Genomic DNA, 21,268 nt, shown 5'->3' with positions numbered 1-21,268 from the left:
GGGCTATTGCAAGGCCCCAGGCATGGCCATAATACCCATGGTCAACATTTCACAGGGGCAATGTTTTCCACCCTCCAGAGCATTTATGTTGGTATTGGATAAAAAAAAAAAATATATATATATATGAATATATATGAATATATATGAATGAATATATATATGAATATATATGAATATATATATGAATATATAAATATATATGAATATATGTGTATATATGAATATATATGAATATATATGAATATATGTGTATATATGAATATATATGAACACATATATGAATATATATGAACACATATATGAATATATATGAACACATATGTGAATATATATGAACACATATGTGACTACATGTACGAACACACATGTGTGAATACATGTACGAACACACATGTGTGAATACATGTACGAACACACATGTGTGGATACATGTACGAACACACATGTGTGGATACATGTACGAACACACATGTGTGGATACATGTACGAACACACATGTGTGGATACATGTACGAACACACGTGTGTGGATACATGTACGAACACACGTGTGTGGATACATGTACGAACACACGTGTGTGGATACATGTACGAACACACGTGTGTGGATACATGTACGAACACACGTGTGTGGATACATGTACGAACACACGTGTGTGGATACATGTACGAACACACGTGTGTGGATACATGTACGAACACACGTGTGTGGATACATGTACGAACACACGTGTGTGGATACATGTACGAACACACGTGTGTGGATACATGTACGAACACACGTGTGTGGATACATGTACGAACACACGTGTGTGGATACATGTACGAACACACGTGTGTGGATACATGTACGAACACACGTGTGTGGATACATGTACGAATACACGTGTGTGGATACATGTACGAATACACGTGTGTGGATACATGTACGAATACACGTGTGTGGATACATGTACGAATACACGTGTGTGGATACATGTACGAATACACGTGTGTGGATACATGTACGAATACACGTGTGTGGATACATGTACGAATACACGTGTGTGGATACATGTACGAATACACGTGTGTGGATACATGTACGAATACACGTGTGTGGATACATGTACGAATACACGTGTGTGGATACATGTATGAATACACGTGTGTGGATACATGTATGAATATATGTATGAATATGAGTATATATGAATATATATGAGTATATATGAATATATATATGAGTATATACATGAATATATATATGTGTATATACATGAATATATATGTGTGTATATACATGGATATATGTGTGTATATACATGGATATATATGTGTGTATATACATGGATATATATGTGTGTATATACATGGATATATGTGTGTATATACATGGATATATATGTGTGTATATACATGGATATATATGTGTGTATATACATGGATATATATGTGTGTATATATGAATATATATATGTGTGTATGTATGAATATATATGTGTGTATGTATGAATATATATATGTGTGTATATATGAATATATATGTGTGTATATATGAATATATATGCGTATATATGAATATATATTCATATATATGTGTATATATGAATATATGTGTATATGTATTCATATATATGTGTATATATGAATATATGTGTATATGTATTCATATATATGTGTATATATGAATATATATGTGTGTATATATATGAATATATATATATGTGTATATATATGAATATATATATATGTGTATATATATATGTGCATATATATATATTCAGAAGGCTGGAAAATTTGAGGTTGAGATTGCTACTGCTGCATAACCTGCCCCAGGCACTGCTTTGAGGTTCCCATCAGAAGGCAGAGAAAGGAGGTTGAAATGAGGAGGGTGACTATGATTTGGCAGGAATAGTAAGCCACTTAGTTTTGTTTTATCATCTTTGATATTTATAGGCACAGAGATGATAAGTGTCTTTTGCCATTTTGATAATTTAACTAATGTTTAAGAAACAAGGATAAAAGTACAAAGTGAATTTAATGAAAATCAGATTGTTGGTTTTCACCCTGTAGACTTGATATGCATCACACAATTTAGAAACAGAGGATAGATACATGTTCCCTGTAAAAATTCCCAAGGTCTATGATAATTATAGCTGAGCATTTCTACCAGAAAGACCCTGAATGCCTTCCTAGTACTCTTTAAAACCAACCATAGCTTCTAAAGTAAAACATAAAGCTCAATAGCTATGCAATGAATCCAAATAATACCAAGCTCAGTAATTTAGTCTACATGAAAACTCTCTTGTGCCTTAGAAGAAGAGAATACTTTTCCTGAATTATCCAAACAAGTGTCTCAAATCTCTATTTTTGCTTCCTACATATACTCTGCCTAGTGATGGATTTACTAGGTACTTTATCTGGCAATCAGTTTTAGTCATTAGACTGGACTAACCTATAAATGTTGGAATAGTGTTTGTCCGACTTAGAAAGGAACTGGAATAATGACCTCAGTGTCTGAAAATTCACAGTATCATATTCTCAAACAAATCACTGGCAATATCTCAGACCCAAGCCTGAGTTTCTGAAGTTCTATTTTGTAAACTGTATCTCCTTCCTCTAATACTCACAGTATAATTTCCTTTTCAAATATTTGGAAGTGTATCTCCAGATATCATGACCATTAGAAGTTCATAACTAGATTGCCCCAAAATAGTCAGAAGTGTTCACTCAGTGGCAATGCACACATGTCTATATGGCCCATGTCTTTTTGGTATGAACCTTAAATACTTTAGAAAGCAAGATCTCCTAAGTGGGAAAAATACCAGTATTGTTACCACTATGTCACTTTCCTTCCAGGCTACAAAATGTACCTGAGCTATTTTTAAAGTTTTACCTAAAAGGTAAGGAAACCCAGTTCTTGGATTTAATCTTTGGACTCTGCATAAGGTTCAGTGCTTATCTGTTACTGACCCACTGCAATGGATCGAGTTTTGATCTTGACCTCTGGATCCCTTAGAAAATGGTGTTAGAGCCTTTTTTCCCTCCTGGCAGGCTGAATGATAGATATAAACTGTGAGACACAATGAAAAAAAGTTTTTTTAATCCTTTCTATTAGTTTTTATTGCTTCCCCAGAACTAGAAAAATGAACACATCTCTTTTTCTTTTATATGACTGCTACTTCTAGGGCCTAAATTCTGTTTCTTTAGTGTAGACTGATGAGATCCAAAGTGAAGATAGTACTGATATCCATACCAGCTAAATGTCAAAACTGTTAGAATTGAGCTGCCTTGTAATCATTTAAAAAATAATAATTTGAAATCAGAATTTTGCAGTTCAAGCCACATGGCTGTCACAGCAATAATCTTAAATTTATTATTTCACAACAGGAACTGAGTAAGTTTTATTATACTCAGGCCATAAAGTTGATTACTTCATTCAGCAATGAAATTAGTTCTGAACATCCAAGAGCACAGGGTTCTTATCTAAATTCACAGTACTCAGAGCTTCCAAAGAGCAGCAGCAGGTACGACCTGGTTACAAACGAAGTCTTTAACCCAAGGAAACCACAGCTAGAGGGAGACTGGGTAAAATGGCTGGGAAGGTGGTACAGTGCCTCTTCCAGCCAAATATGAGGGGCCAGTTTCCTCTTGAAATAGGTAGGCATCATTCATATTGTTTTTTCCTTAGGAAGAAGATGCCTTTCTCCACAGCTTCCTTTATATTTATTTTAAGAATAAGAGGAGACTAAATTCCATTAAGTGGCCAAACAATAAAAATAATAAAAAGAATCCCAGCAAACAAAGATTAGTAATTTTATCTTTGATATCTATCTAAGACAGAGCATGGCTAGGAAATGACACACTGGAGAACAAACAAGTAAAGAAATATACAACAAATTTCAGAAGGACTTTCAAGGTGTCACATTTCTTGTGGCAGTTCAGTGTGTGTACAAGAGCCATGCTGATTTAGAGAGCAAATCAATGCCTGGAAACAATACAAAATAAAGGTCTGACTCAGCAGCCACGTGGTTAATTTAATCAACACAAAGCCAAAACCAGAAATGGAAATCTGGTAATTATCCAGTTAATTGGAGCAGCATTTCAGGCCTAAAAAAGAATCCATGGTATAACTTGAGGCATCTTTCACTCATCAGCATTAATCAACTTAATCGGATAACTGTCACGTTTACATCTTAATGATTTGTAGACAAAACTGGAGTTATGCCCACTTATGTAGGGAAGATGAGTGGGCATGGAAAAAAGAAGATGTGCAATGAATATGTATCTTAAGTATTTTAATGGACTCTCTTTTAAAATGTAAATATGAGAGCCTCAGATGGGAAAGGGAGACAGGGGGAGGTCTGGAAGGACAAAAATTACATGCTGATGAGCATCCTTGAAATCCCAGAAACTTCAGGGAGCACAACTTAATTTGAGCCTGTGGTAGAAAATGCTCTCTAAGAAAATAGCCTGTCCATAGCCTTACTCTGCCTGTCCATAATTTCTCTCATAGTAAACTGAAATGATAATTTAAGTAATGATCTTTCTGACAGTGACATGGCCAAAACTTCCTGTTGGCTTCTTAGTCCTCATTGTTAAGTTTTTTCCAACAAATATTTTATTATATACTTGAAAGATACAATGATGTACTTTAACCTGTGGTTACAGTAAATCATCGCAAATCATAGCTCCTCTAGAATTGGCCCATTGCAGTTACTAAAATAATGATGTGGCAGTTCCATCCCAGCCTTTGAACAGTGAGGGTACTGAGTCCTTTCATGTGTGTAGCAGAAGACTTTGTACTCAGCTGCTACCAAAGGAGCTATAAAATGATTGGTTGTCAGTAAGATTATAAATGCAAATAATATCTATGAACTCAAGTGTCTTGCCACATTGGAAGCTCAGAGAAGAAAATAACAATATTTCTTGTTGTTAACAAAGTTGAGCCATAAGAAAATCAAATAAGTCAACTGATCTCATGATGTAAATAAGGAACACTACAAGTCAACCAAAGAGGCAGGCATTTCTCCAAATACTTTCCAGCTGGAAGACAGTAGACATAGAAGTTTGAGCATAGACTCTATTTCAAATCCCAACTCCACCACCTGCCAGTTGTATGACCATAGGAAAATTTCCTAACTTTTCTTAACTTTGGTTCCTCATCTATCACAAGAGGTTGATAAGGCAGCCCTTACTGCTCAGGGCCGTTACAAGAATAAAAGAGACAGTTCGTGTAATGCCTTTAGTCAGCACCTAGCACACAGTAAGTGCTTATTAGTTCATTTTAGCTATTATTAAGTAAACAATAAGTAAAACCTTTATCAAAGTTCAACTCAGTTGAGCCCCATATAATCTTATTTGTTTATCCTTTATTTTAGAAGCATCTATATTCAGTCTCCCCTATGAGCAAGGTGCTGAATAGACAGATACAACTCTGCCCATGAGAAACTTATTCTGAATGTGGAGAGCCAAGACATAAAAGGAGAGTGACAATACACTGTGATAAATGCTTTGACAGAAATAGGCCCAGGGGTTTGGAAAGATGTCGGAGAAGGCTTCATAAAATATTCAGTGCAAGGCATAATTCTGGGTGCTTTGGGGAAGGAGGGAGTGGAAGGGCATGGAGGTGAAGGGGAGAGGCTGAAATACAAAGAGGAATTGGATTTTTTTCTATCCAACACCCATAATCTAGCAATGAACACAAATGACCAAAAAGAAAGTGATAAGGGTCATGAGTGAGCTGCAAAGTGCTAAGAGCATTCTAAAGAGTGATGGTTATTTCCAGCTGGCTGGAAGGGTATGAACTTTATGACAGAAATGGCATGTGAGCAATCAGAAACATGGCAAGTATTTTGACAAGTGGAGAAGGAAGAGAAAGCATTCTTGAAGATAGTGATTCATATTTGGTTGTAGGTGAGGTGAAAACACAAGATTTCTTCTTGTGAGTTCCTTTTTAGAATTTCATATAAAAATGTGCATCATGATTAGCAATATACATATATGAAATGTCCAAAGTGTTTGTTTTCAAATACTTTAGTTGAAAATAAATAAAGTATTACTTTATCAGTATATAAAGATCAGTTTTTCTTTATTTTGAATTTAGAAAGTGAAATTTTAGAGATGTATGGAATTATAACTCTAATGTTCCCTTTCTGTTTTCCTGCTTTTGTTCCTAAAATTGAGCTCTCATCTTTAGACACATTTTTATGTATGTCAACACACTATCTGTAATTTTCATAAACACAAATATGTAATGCCTAATAATCAACTGATCACAATTGTTTCTCAATTCCAAATTTATTAAGACCATTTCAATTGACTAGAATCAAGCCATAAGTAATGCACACATAGAATTTTTAAAACAGATTTTCAAATATATATTATAAAGTGTTCAATCATTATTTTAATATATAAAAGGCTTTTCCATGTCATAGTTTTAAAATAATTTCTAAAGGCTTTAAAAAACTCTACTTTAGACTTGTCATACCCTTTTAAAAGCTTTAACCTTGTACTTTAGCCAGATATCGATAATCTCATAACAAATCAATATTACTAATCTAAGTTGGATCATTTCAGTCTCATAATTTGTCTCCTTTCCTGAATTCATCCAATCATGCTTTGATGACTTGCTTTGTTACATTATGTTTGTAATCCCTTATAATTTGATGAGAAATTTACCTTTTAATAATGCCTTTCATCAATAAATAAATACTTGATTCCACTATAAAGATTTCCAGAAAAATAGGAAACAAATTGGCTAGTAAATGTAAGGGAACTCAGGGCATTGATTCAGTTTGGAAACATTTAATTTACAACCTCTGTTCTTTAGTTCTTGAAGAAATTCCATTTACCATAAAAGTAGTTACAATGTGATTACCTCAAAATAATATCTACTGAAGGGAAGAAAAATATGAAGTTGGAGAAAAAGTTGTGGAATCTAAACACCCCTTTACCTTTCCATGGATTAGATGAAGGAGCATAGGTCTTTGCAGAGCTTCCAAGTTTTCCTTTCCCATTATTTTAGATGGACTTTTTCCTTTGAAGATGCTCTTCTCTCCTCTCTGCTGATTCACATTTTCAACATTTACATCCCTCATCTGGAGTAACAGAAAGAAACCTGATTAAAAAAACTTCCTATATCTGTCTTCATCAGAGTCTCTCTGAAAATAAAATGATAAAGAAACAGAAAGAGTTGGCCACAATTTCTTCTGTCATTTTTCAATTCATGATTTATAGGACCTTGCCACTCACTTTAAAAGAATGGAGAAGGTATTTAAAAACTAGGTTTTTTAATAAGGCAAAAATAGCAATACTTAAAGAACTCTGTGACTTTAGGCTTAAAATAATTGTGACTTGAATGTGATTCTTTCCTATCATTGCCACTCTTCATTTGTTTTTTGTGGTTGCTGTCTGCCTGATCACTTCACTTTCTTTACCGCTTGTTGGAAAGGACCCCTGCCCTATTCTACCTTATCTGTGTAAATAAAAATAAAGTCTAATTACTGAATAAGGAGGAATATAATGTTTTCTGGAGAACAGTTTACTGTTGTACTGAGAAATGGCTCAGAGAGATGGATGATGATGCTTAGATCTAACTTGGAAAACACAAGAGCAATTAGAGACACCCAAATAAGCAAATATCACTTGTAAATGTATTGCTATGACGCCTCAATATAAAGGACACCAGCAACTACTTGTTCCAAGTACTTTGTCCTGTGTGCCTGTTTCACACCAAGATGTGGAAGAATAACTGACTTTACTCAAAGAATCTATTATCTTTAGGTTCTTGAGAAGCAAATAAGGGAATCACCATATATTACAATTGGAAAAGTCCCCAGAGACCAACTAATTTGGCCTCCCTTCTCAACACATAAATCTAAACCATTTTAACTGACCAAACACTGTTATTCAGGGGAGTACTTGGTTCCTTCCTCAGGAAGAACACAGACTAGGTTTACTCTCTCTTCAGTAATTCCACCTGTTGTATCAAGGAATGCAGGAACCTCCTAACTGATCTCCTCTTGAGTTAGAGTGGTCTAAATTGTTTTTCATACAACATGGATTACTGACCCTTCTCTCCCAGAACATTTTGAAAAGACTCTAGTATAACGTCCCTATTAACATGATCTATAGAATTGAACACCATACTCTGGTCGTTTACCAGTATATACCTTCTATTGTCTGTTTCAATAACTTGGAAAGATCAGTTCACTTTTCATCAGCAAAACCTTTAAATACATAGAACTGCTTGTTTTAGTGATAGATAAGAAACTAAATGGATTTATAAACGGGAACCCAATACAAGTGCTGTCCAATGGTACACTTCTCAAAAACTTCTGATATCTAATCTTTGCATTTATCTGGTAGAAAATGCCCACCGTGATTTGGATCAACTGGTCATCATCACCATCAGGGTTCCTCCATAGTAAGGCCACATCCACGTTGGAGGAAATGCGGTAGCCCACGCTGTCTTGCAGTTTTCCTTTGCCCCGATCAAGAAGAACTTCAGTGGAGTACATGAGCTTGTACAGCCGGTCATTATTTAATGAGAGGCCAGTTGTGTGACCTGCATAAAGATAATGACACATATCCAGTTTTCATTATAAGGGAACATGCTGTCTCACCATCAGTGCATCTCTCTACCACAGTGGGGCTCAGGAAGCTTGGTAAATATTCGCTGATTGAAACATGGTGCTACTTCACCTGCTGAAATCATTGACTTGAAAAACATAGATAAACAAACAAAAAACAAACAAATAAGCTCCCATTTCAGAGAACCTTAGTTTGTATTCCTAATCACTTATCAGATAGTGCCATGGGTGAACTATAGATATTTTGGTTTTTTTTTTGTTTAAATGCCATTGTATTTCTCTTAATTATATGAACATGATTTCAAGTAGAGGACCCACCAGGAATTGGTTGATAAATTTAATATGAGCCATTCGTAATTAACGTATTATTTAAATGCAAGCAGATCAATGCCAAGGTAATTTTAGTGGTTAGAAGGAAGTTCTTTAATTTGGATATTTTTGATATTTAAGAAACATCTCTTCAGTGTAATTTACTCTATTAATGTAATTATCAAACTTTTAGTACAAAGGTACATTTCAGCGTTGCACATATGTAACTTTAAATTAGCTGTGCCCGAATAAAATAATGTTTTACTATATGAAATCTTAGTACAGGCTTAAAGTTGGCATGGGGTAATTTAAAAAGATCAAATAGTATACAAATCTGTACTGTGAGCCAAGAAAACTGATGTATGAATGAGTTCACACAGTATCCAATTCAGTTTACCTAGCCCAAAGAAATGCCAAGGAGCAAGTCTTTCCCAGAGATGACTTAAAATGTATGGTCACATAAATCTTTTTTCTTTTGTATATTTTCTATGTATGGCTCTCAGGAGATAGTTAAAAAAGACTTCAGTTTACCTTATTCCTCAATGCTAATGGGGTTGCATTGCCCAGTTTACTATAATACGCAACCATAATCTTTTTTTCTCTCAGGAAATATACATATGGGGAGAGGGACAGAAAAGGGGCTTGGGGTGACTAGACAAGAAGCAAAGCAGCTGAGAAAGGTGACAGCAAAAATTACTTTGCGATGCCAAAAAATTAAGAAAACCTCTGAAAAGGCCTTACCCACCTACACAGTAACAATCTGTTCACTGTCTCCTCTACCTACGACAGCACGTACTTGCCCAGAGGAAATGGTGGTCAAAAATCCATCATCTGCATGTTACATGTATTAACTTATTTAATTCTCACAAAAATCTAATGAGGTAGGCACTATTATTAGTCTCATTTTATAGATGAAGAAACTGAGGGGACACAGAAACTATATAATTTACCTAAGGTCACCCAGGTAATTCATCATAGAGACATGATTCTTTTTTCTTTTTTTTTTTTTTTTTGAGACAGAGTCTCACTCTGTCGGCCAGGCTGGAGTGCAGTGGCACGATTTCAGTTCACTGCAACCTCCATCTCCCATGCTCAAGCAATTCTCCTGCCTCAGCCTCCTGAGTAGCTAGTAATACAGGTGTGTGCCACCACGCCTGGCTAATTTTTGCATTTTTAGTAGAGACGGGGTTTCACCATGTTAGCCAGGCTGGTCTTGAACTCCTAACCTCAGGTAATCCACCCACCTCGGCCTCCCAAAGTGATTATAGATGTGAGCTACCATGTCTGGCTGGAGATATGATTTTAATCCAGGCTGTCTGTCTCTAAAGATGATGCTCTTATCTATACTATATATCTCTAAAACTATAGGTTGAATTATTTTCCATTCCTAGGCAGTGAGCTAGAAATTTATTCATTCATTCAACTAGAATATAGTGAGTACCTGTTGAATAGTAAGTACTTTTTAAGGCTCTGGGACTACACCAGTTAACAAGCAGAGAAAGGCAGAGAAAGTTTCTTCTTCTTCTTTTTTTTTTTTTTTTTTTTTTTTTTGAGACAGGGTCTCACTCTGTCACCCAGGCTGGAGTGCAGTCGTGCGATCTCGGCTCACTGCAACCTTCATCTCCAGGCTCAAGTGATCCTCCCACCTCAGCCTTCTGAGTAGTTGGGACCACACACTCATGCCACTAAGCCCAGTTAATTTTTATATTTTTGTAGAGATAGGGTTTTGCCTTGTTGGCCAGGCTGGTCCTGAACTCCTGAGCTCAAGCAATCCACCCACCTCACCCTCCCAAAGTGCTGGGATTACAGGTGTGAGCCACTGCACCCGACCAGCAGACAAAGTTTCTACCTTTTGTAAATTTAATACCCTTTGTAAATTTTCTACCCTTTGTAAATGTAAATTGGAATGTACATTTAAATGCGATGGAGAAGGGCAATAAAAAAATGAGTACATAAGCAAGTTATATAGTATGATAGAAGTGCTCATAAAGAAAACTGAAGCAGGAAAGGGAATGGAGATGCTGAGAGAAAAACCTCTGTGGAAAGGTGACATTTTGGACAAAGGTTTTCAGTGAGCCACATGGATATCTGTGGGAAGGGCATCCCCCTCCCCCAACTCCTACCCTTTCTACCCCTTCCCCTCACAGAGGAGACAGCAAGTGCAAAGGCCCCGAGGAGCGCTCCTGCAGGTGTAATGGAGGAAGAGCAGGGAGACCAAAGAGGCTGGAAATGAGTAAGTAGAAGATACAGTGAAGGAGACAAGGTAAAGGTGGTACCTATGGGTGGCAGGAAGATTTGGGGAGTTTGAGTGAGATGGGACGCTGCCATAGAATTTTGGGTAGTGAAGTCACATAATCTGTCGAACCTTCAAAGAAAAGGGACAAGGATTTTCATAGGAATCAAGAAGAGCCAGGAGAAGGAAGTATGAAAGGATCTAAATGTGTATACACAAAACCAAGCTGTGTCCAAGCACCAAGTCAGGCAGAAACTGAGGTGTGAGACACAGAAGGCAAAGAGAGTCAGGAAAAACCTTGAAGGGGATGAAGACTGGGATTCCCTCTTATCTCTATGTCTTCTGCATTGTAACTGGGGACTCTATAGCGGGTTCAAATACTGGCTTTCTGGTCAGGAAAAATATTTCGGTCAGGAGGCCTTCTTTTTATGACACCTATCAAATTCCACATAGGGCATAAAGGAAATACATGTTGTCTTATCTAATCCTCAGAGCAATTCTGAAAAGTAAGCATTGTGTGACAGCAGATAGAAGCTGACTCCAAGTTCAACCCAACATAGCAAATATAATGCAGATTTGATGTTTAAATTTACCAAAATCCAAGTTCTGTGGACTGTATTAAGGTGTCTTCTGGTTAAAATAACTACGAAACATTTGTAGGAAGGTAACCTTTCTTAAATTCCAAAGCTTTCCAAACTATTACTTTATTCACTTTTTTTCTTACCTCTACTTTACTGGCCATATAATAAATCAATTTTTGACTATGAGTAGGAAATGTTAAAGCACAGAAAAGAATGGGCCCTTTATTCCTCCAAACTGTTTCCTACCTCTTTCAACAGGAGATAAAGCCTAAAATGGTTCAAATAAGGTGGACTGTGCTAGAGTGTCATCCTCTTATACTTTCCTTTTTGATAAGTATTTCTCTGTTTATGTTTTGCAGAGATCTGGCAACACTGGGCATTGGGGCATGTCCCATTTATATTGTTGACTTAATTCCTTTTGTAGGATAGTGCTCTTCAGAGTATGTATAGTAATATTTTTGATAACTGTTGTTAGATAAAACCAAAACAGAAGGTAATATTAGCCAAAAAAGTCAGAATCTCTTTCATTTGCCCTTCAAGTGCATTTAGAATTTTTAAGTGACTTAAAAACAACAAAACTGTTAGTTTTGAATCTTCAAGAAATATTTTTTAAATACTCCTTTGTCAGATTTATATGAGTACAATCACTAATAACTGGCTTAGTCATGAAGACAAAGCAGAGCTGAGTTATTGGTGAGGTTTGAAGAGACATGCAGTGATGATAAGGGTGATAGGTAATGGCATTTATGAACCCAACAGAAAACTAAAGGGTCAGAAGTTAAAAAAGAGGATGAAGGGTAAGAACTAAAAAGAACTGGAAGATGATTAATAAAAATTGACTAAAAAGTAAGGGTGGGGTGAGGGATTGAAAGACTGGAAATGAAGGAAGTGTACAGGTTTAAAGGTGACAAAATTAAATAGAAGGTAAAAATACTATATAAGGAAAACACAGAGAAGGCGCTGAAAATAGTCCAACCATGACAAAGTACAATTAAGAAAAAGTAGGGAAAATTGAGTCTTTAGAAAGTTCACACAGCAAATCATATAGATGTGCTCTTTTATCCTAATCCTAATACCCTCTTCAGATTCCAATCTGCCATTCAATTTTCCTTTTTCTTTTCTTCCTTCCTTTCTTTCTTTCTTTCTTTCTTTTTTTTTTTTTTTTTTTTTGAAACAGAGTTTCATTCTTATTGCCCAGGCTGGAGTGCAATGGTGTGATCTCAGCTCACTGCAACCTCCACCTCCCAGTTTCACGCGATTCTCCTGCCTCAGCCTCCTGAGTAGCTGGGATTACAGGCATGCGCTACCATGCCTGGCTAATTTTGTGTTTTTAGTAGAGATGGGGTTTCTCCATGTTGGTCAGACTGGTCTCGAACTCCCAACCTCAAGTGATCTACCCACCTTGGCCTCCCAAAGTGCTGGGATTACAGGCATGAGCCACCACACCCAGCCTCAATTTTCTTTAGATTCTAACCTGCCCTTCAACATCCACCCAGATCTGAGGATTTACCAAACAGTTGCATTGGTAATTTAGAGATGAGTTTTGAGGCAATGAGGCATGGGATCCCCAAATTTTAAATGGACTGATTTTAAGGTAAACTCTTCACAAGTTGTTTGCTAATTAATGTCAGTTGTTACAAGGGCAAAGAATCTATAATTAAATCATGGTACCATAATGCAAAAAGTTATTCCATCTAGGTAAAGAAGCTCTCAAGTTGTACACTTTTAATTTATGATATCAGCATAAGCAACATACCATGATGCTGATGAAGCTTAAGCTCTCTTGCCCAGGATCCTTCCAAAGACTCCAGAAGTGGACCCTAGCAATGTATCCACATGCCATATCTTTTTCAGTAACCTTTGCAATAGTAAGATATTTTTGTAATCTTTTCTCAAAAGTGGTCCCTAAATTATATATGTTTCAAGCTTTAAAAATCTAGATTTACTACTAAGCTTGTTTACAATAAAATGTAGCTACCTATAATATTCTAAACCACATTTTCTCATTTATGCCGTTTCCCAATTATGCCATTGTCTAGTGTATGTGTATATTTAAATTTTTTATAAGTATATTTGAAAACATGAGGTCACCCAATTTTCCAGTTTATAAAATGGGAAAACAGGACAAGCTCATGATAAGTACCATGTCTCAATTATTTTTCTCAAAATACTTATGGTATTAGGTTTGATACTATGGTATTTAAATCACACATATTTTGACTACTCAACAGTTTATTTGGCAGATGAAATAGTAAGTTCTCTATATAACACTCTCAGTCAGATATAATTTATAAATCTTCTTCTCATTAAAAAATTTCTTTTGTCCAAGTAAGAACTGTATGTTTAAATAGTAAATATTTAGAAATTGGTGAAAATATTTTCTTTAGTTCAAGAACCTACAGTGTGATTTGCTGAGGTGAATTGGCTTAAATTTAGCCCTCTATTGCTCCAATAATGAATTAGGTTTTTTTCCTCATGTGGAAATTTTCTACACAAAAAATCCTGAGGCAAACTTTACTTTAATATCAAAAGCCACATTTATCCCTAACAGGTTTTAGAAGTTTACAAGTGAATTATTTTCTATCAATTACTTAGAGTACATGGTTTTAAAATTGGTCCCTATAACGCTAAGTTGTTATATCAATTGGTTTTTAACAGTGTGTCTTCCTAAGAAACTAAAAAGTGATCATTTTACATAATGCAGCATTTGGAAAATCGATGTTTATAATCTAGCTGATCTGAAACATGATTCTATATTAATACACTTCACCACAGTTTTATAAAACCGTTCCTCATAAAATGTTTGTTTTTTCGCTTGCCTTTTCAATGGTATTAATTCATATGTATTTTTAAAATTAATTTCATCTTAAAATAGAAACTGTAAGTAGCAACATTATTTTTCCAAAGATAATGTCTTATTTCTTAAATCTGTATCAGGAAATTTAATTTTGTTTAATTCACTATGAATTCTATCATTTTTTAATTGTAACAGAATTAAATACATGTTGTGCCATTTCATTCATAATTCTTTGGCAAATCAAATGCCTTTTTCATTGGGTCTAATTCTTCTTGAGGTCACATTGCTAAGCAACCAAAAGAAAATTTAAGAACTGGGTTTTTAAAAAAAATCCTCATTTACAATTCAAATGAAGGAGCTGCATTCAATGTGACCAACAGCAGCAGGTAACAATAGTGGGTATCTTTTTTCCTTCTTTTAAAAACAGACCATGAATGAGAAATTGAAGCAAGAACACACTGGTCTGAGGAACTGAAACTAAAAGAAATATCTGTTTTCTTAATGTTTGTAGGGATTTGAATTTGGTTTTCATTTCAACTCAGCCATGCTTTCACAAACATTCCAAAGTTACACGGTTTTGAAGATAGTTTAGTTAGAAACTCTTTCACTATTCACTCACACACACACACACACACACACATATATCTGCCTCCAACTCCAAAGATGGAAATTAAAGTTTAGCAAAAGGCAACACAAACTTACCTTTAACAGAAGCTGAATATGAGGAAATGAAGCAGAGAAAAAGCACAGCAAGAAGAATCATATTGACCAGCGATCCTCAACTGCATCCAGTGCCCAGCTAGGAGTCACTGAGAAGTGGACTCTTTCAATGGCAGCCAGTGAGGGAGTGACCCTCTTCAGAACCTGCAACAATCATGTTTATCTTTGGGGAAAGGTCAGACTCCAAACTCCAAAATCAGGACCTAAGTTCACTGAAGGGCTCACTATTAATGATTAAACGTAGGTGGGCTGCAGTTTTCAGTCTCTCACTTTTTAATTTTTTTTCACCCAATGAGGAAACTTTAAATGTTTTCACTTTTGAGAGCTAAACCAAACCAGTCTACCATCCTATAAATGCAGGAGTACTGAGGGGCATTCAAAGAAAAAAACTGGTGGTGATACTTCTTTCTGCTTAATACATAATCATCATTATGCCTGTAATAGTAACTGCCTATATTCACATTACGATACTATGTGAGAGGGTAGTAAGGATTCTCAAACTCAGCTAAACCTAACCAAATTTTCATATTTCTTGTATGGACATCTTTGAATTTTTATGCTATTATAAAAAATTCACACTGAATTTTAGGATTTAAATTTAAACTGTTAAGTCATACCACCACCAATCACTTCAAAATAATGTTAAAGTAGATAGAACTTTCATGAAACATAGATGATTGTCCTTATGTGTGAAACTGTATGAGGTTGGAGCAAATCAGCATTGTCTGTCATTAGCACACTAGCAAGCCAATTGAGTATTTCATAGTAGACCTCTATTTGTGTCTGCGACAACACACATTTGTCTGAGTTCCCAAACAGGCTGGATGTCCTGTCCTTTCTGAATCTCATTTCTAGGAAGAGATTAAGAGGGGGAATTCCAGATCTTAGTTCTTTTGCTACAGAATATTAATTAGAAAACTTCTGTAGAATTAAAGCAAATACCCTAGTATGGCTAAGGCCATACTAACTGAAGCAATCCTTGTCCCTGGAAACTCCCATGAGAGAGACCTGATATGAACAAAACCTACTAACCCTACTAGAGCACATAAAGCCTGCTAAACCTACTAAACCTATAAAATGAGGTGACTTAGGCTGCCTGTGGGACTGTTTTGGCAAAGAAGGGGAAAAATGTGCTAGCAAAGGGCTATTTGAATGTATTTAAAAATATTTATGGCCATATATTAGTATAAAATGAATTCTTAAATCTATCCTGGTCACTCTCAAAACCCTTTTCTCAAACCGTAACCTTGAGCTTAAATCTTCCAGACAATCTAGGTAAAAGATAGTAGACTTGATATGGACACAATGCAATTTAAAATGTAAAAATCTACAAAGTTAAGCATATTTCCTCTTGAATTATATCTTTATATGAAGATCGAAACATGAAAATTGTTTGTTCTTCTATTGGGATTAGAATTTCATTTGCTATCACAAATTTTGTATAAAAAATATAGCTATAGTACCTAGCAAAAATAAATTGTTTGGTTGGAGAAACCCCCTTAAGTTATAAATACGAAGTTTTCCAGGAGTTAACAGAAAAGTAGCTTTGTTAAAGAAATGTAAGTTTTTATGAAGAGTAGGGATTTTGAAAACAAGGCAATGTGAAAGTGCTTTGTTACTTTCCATTTGAATAGATTTCTACAGTTTTCCACAATTTCTGTGATACATACATAGGGATATAAAATCATTATAGTCACTTGAACTTTACTTACATATTTATTTAAATTAAAAGCTAGTTTGTATTGTATTTGATTGTATGAGAGCTGTCCTTATGTATTTTCATTTGAGGCTCACAGTTACAAGACCTTTAATGTTTGTGGTTAGACTATGTGGTGCATGATACATGCCCTTCGGGTAAAGTACTATTCGTTGTCAAGTGTTTTCCAGAGTCCAGCCAATAAAAGACATATCACTATTGCCTAACAAACTAAATTCTATTTCATTTGAGCATTTGATTTCCACTAGAAAGCTCCTATGAGTCACTGTATTAAGTAGCGATTTCAACATAAGATGTTCAAATAAGGCTGCTTCTGCTGGTTATAAATAACATCATCCTTCTGTAAAATATAAACATAACTTTTTTCTTTTTACAAGGACATTTTAGAAAAGACTTTTTGAGATTGTTTCATTACAGATGACATAAGAATGCCAAAGCCTTTCCAAATTCAGTAAACTCTGTGTATCAAAGAAGTATTCTCTTCTGCTACTGTTGATCATGCACAGCAAACACTGTGCAAGTATGTGAGCACCACCTCCTAAAACTCACCAGCTATTTTACATAACATGTGAAGCAGCGCAGAAGCAAAGCACAGTAAAAAAACAAGAGCTGCCATCTATGGAACAATTACATACTTTGTTAATCACCTTACGTTTTTATAGTAATCCTTACAACAGTCATTTGACATATTATAAAAATGAGTCTCAGATTAATTTACTGAAGTGATATTAGGACTACAGAAAAATAAACCTTGAAACCTAGACCCAAGTATTCTTCTTTGCTTAAAAAAAAATTACAGGTGGGGAGTGAGAAAAAAAATTGATTTCTAACAGATGACATGCAACTGTTAATTGGGACTGTCTTCATAATAAGTCATCACAATTTTGTATGAAAACTAACAGAGCCCTTGATTTTTGTGAAATTGTGGTTAGACATTCAGGCTGAACATACAGGGGTAAAACTGATCTATGATAGTTAGCTCAAAATCAAATGATACATTTCAAAACAATGCTATTGCAATGAAATTCCTTTGGTAGTACATGACACTGTGAAATATTTGCTATACTTCCATTTGCATTGATAAATAAGGAGACTATGAAATAAAGATGGATGATTAATTCCAAAGTACAGTTGTGTTTCTGTTGAGTGTCAGAGTTAACGTATTTTCTTAGATTAGAAGACAAATGAACTTCACCCCACTAAAGGTTGGAAGGAAATGTATTACCCTACCAGATATAGAAAGTCAGGATGTATGAAAGCTATGTGAAAAAACAGTCTGTTTATAACATTGAAACACTTTGTTCTTAGAAAGAAGCATGACATTAATGAAAAAAAAATTTAGAAGGACACTTTAAGTTATCCCTACATGGTCATAATAGTTTAAACTCTAAAAGTATTTTCAAATCAATGAGGGAGTTAGCATTTTGAAAGAATCTTGAAAAAATTTCTTAAGTTAAAAATGTTCTTAATGTGATGACTTTTTTTATTCCAAGGCAAAATTATATAGGAATACACACAATATTTTGAAAGGTATTGTTTAAAAATTCTCTACAAGAAAATAAAGATCCATTGAATTCCTTATCAAAAGCAAACTTGGTTTGAAACACTGGGAATCTAAGACTCCAAAAAGAACATTCATTTTTCCAAAATAGAGTCACTAACCAAATTTTCTACCCCCTATACATATATACGCACATACAAATTTGACAACAACCAAAAAAATCCTTTGTATCATATCAGTTACCATAAAAGGATTCTAAATTATCTTTGACCACACAAAACTGAATTGCTAGCATTTAAAGGAGAGAATTGATGGAAACTCTTTTAGTAGACTACTGTAAATACAATAAGATTTTAATTTTGATCAGAATTTATCAGACATTTAAAAAAAGAAATTTCAAAACCTAAAATATAATAATATCCAAGTATAAATGCAATTTTCCTTTTAAAGTATATACGATACAACAATTACATTTATGAACTAATTCTTAATATGTAGGTATAAAAATATGAATTTATTTGAAGTGGAACAAGAAGCCAATTGTTTTAAATAATTACCAAAATAAGAACATAAAAAATGTTAAAGAGAGGTCAAGAGATATAGAGGATAGAGTGAGTGGTGCAAAGGCAATATTTGGGGAATATATTTGAAGAATTTCCAAGAACTATTGAAAGGCACTGTATCAGTTCTCCATAGCTACCATAACAAATTACCACAAAACTTAGTGGCTTAAAACAGCAGATTTATTGTCTTATACTCTTGGAGGTCAGAAGTCTAACACTGGTCTCACAGGGACAAAATGAAAGTATTGGCAGGTGTATCCCTTTCTGGAGGCTTTAGGGGAGAATTTGTTTCCTTACCTTTTCTAGCTTCTAGAAGCTACCTGCATTCCTTGACTCGTGGTCCCTTCCTGCATTTACAAATCCAGCAAGAGTAAGCTGAATCCTTTTTACTTCATATCACTCTGACCATCTCTTCTGTCTCCCTCTTCCGTTTTATGAATCCTTGTGATTACACTGGGCCTGCCTAAACAATCCAGGATAATCTTTTTACCCTGAGGTCTGTGGATTGGTAACTTTAATTTCATCTACAACCTTAACTTAGAATATCGCAGGTTCTGGAGATTAAGACATTTAACATCTTTGGGGAGCCATTGTCTGCCTATCACAGATACCAATCCACAGATTCACGAGGCTCAATAAGTCTTAAGCAGGATAATTTTTAAAACACACATACACACAAGTAGATACATCATAATTAAACTGCAGAATATCAAAGAGAGAGAGAAGATATTTAAAGGAACTAGATAGAGAGGACAGATTATTTTCAAGAAGAAAGAGAAGCAGACAACTACTAAATTATTAACAGTATCAATGAAAATTAGGAGACATTAGAATGTTGTCTTCAATGTGCTGAGAGAAAATACTTGTGAATTAAGTATTCTATATATATTCTGTAAAGATGTCTTTTAAGTATAAACTTGAAATAGAGATTTTCCAGAAAAATTAAAACTGAAAATTTACCAGTAAAGGACTCCTCCAAATGACATCTTTAAAAATCTGCTTCAATTAGAAAAAAACTGACCCCAGATAAAATCTGAGATGCAAGAAGGGATGAAGAGCAAAGAAAGTATGGTGGAGAAACACACTGGCTCTTAATAATAGTGTCTTGTGGAGTTAAGCATAAAGTGCACAAAAAAAAAAACATTAAAAATGGTGTCACAAGGAACTTTGTGGTATAGTGAAAATTTGGATACCATGTTTGGTTAACGACACAAATAGTTCAATAAATTATGGTGTATCAATTCAACAGAATTCCATGAAGCCATTTTAAAATAATACTATATAAGTGTGTATTTTGTATAGTTTGGTATACGTAAATATGTAAAATTGTAAATATAGTATATTTACCATATCTTAGTAAGTAAAGGAAGCAGTCTGCTAAACAGCAGATGTAGATATGGTTTGAGATTTCTTGTTTAAACAATATACATACATATGAGCACAGAAAAAGGATTAGAACAATATTCACTGAACACCTTAATAATTATTATCCCTGAGAGACGGAATATAGTTTGTGCTTGCATTTTCTTTTTTTGCCATTATATTTTCTCACATTGTATAATGTATATGTTACTTTAAAATAGGTTTATTGTTTATAACAGTTTTAGATTTACAGAAAAATTGCTAAAATAATACAAAGATTTCCCATATAGCCTGCAGTTACTTCTGTTAATAACTTACATTAGTGTAGTTGATTTGTTATTATTAATAAACCAATATTAATATATTATTAACTAAAATTCATACTTTATTTAGGTTACTTTTGTTTTTACCTAATTCTTTTTTTCTTTTCCAATCTCCCATCCAGGGTACATTACATTTAGTTCTCAAGTATGTTTAGGCTCCTCTTGGCTGTAATAGCTCTGAGGAGAAATGGTCAGATACTTCGCAAGATACTCCTCTGGTGAATTTTTGTGGTATTTTTCTCATGATTTGACTGAGGTTGTTAAGTTTGGAGGAGGAATACCACAGAGGTAAAGTGCTATTTTCTTGAAACCACATTACATCAGAGGTACATAATATCAACATGATTTATCTCTATTTACATTGACTTTGATCACCTGGCTCAGCAGTGTTGTCAGATTTCTCCGTTGTAAAGTTAATTGTTTTTCTTCACCCTTTTTTTCATAGTGAACTCTTTGGAAGGAAATGCTATGTACATCCCACATTTATGGAGTGAGGAGTTATGTTCCTCCTCCTTGAGGGTGGAGTAGCTACGTAAATTATTTGAATTCCTCCACATGGGAAATTTGTCTTTAATTTCCCATTTATT

The 21,268-nt window shown here is 34.7% G+C and overlaps 1 protein-coding gene across 5 annotated transcripts in view; it reads right to left on the bottom strand.

Moving 5' to 3' along the window:
* Positions 1-21,268, bottom strand: part of MTTP (microsomal triglyceride transfer protein) — a 61,214-nt gene that overhangs the window by 34,822 nt on the left and 5,124 nt on the right. The window contains exons 2-4 of one of the 5 annotated variants that reach the window (XM_019026072.4): positions 19,294-19,455; positions 8,363-8,550; positions 6,938-7,081 (exon numbers count right to left, since the gene is read on the bottom strand). In XM_019026072.4, coding sequence (XP_018881617.3) covers positions 6,938-7,081; positions 8,363-8,503 — 285 coding nt within the window. In that variant the 5' untranslated portion in view covers positions 8,504-8,550; positions 19,294-19,455. Of the gene's footprint in view, positions 1-6,937; positions 7,082-8,362; positions 8,551-13,454; positions 13,540-15,197; positions 15,377-19,293; positions 19,456-21,268 lie in introns of those variants that run through there. The other 4 variants (XM_004040180.5, XM_063705447.1, XM_055384193.2 and 1 more) reach the window with 4 other exon arrangements.

Source organism: Gorilla gorilla, chromosome 3 (assembly GCF_029281585.2).
Source record: "Gorilla gorilla gorilla isolate KB3781 chromosome 3, NHGRI_mGorGor1-v2.1_pri, whole genome shotgun sequence".
Taxonomy (NCBI): domain Eukaryota; kingdom Metazoa; phylum Chordata; class Mammalia; order Primates; family Hominidae; genus Gorilla; species Gorilla gorilla.
This window is presented reverse-complemented; position numbering and strand designations above follow the sequence as displayed.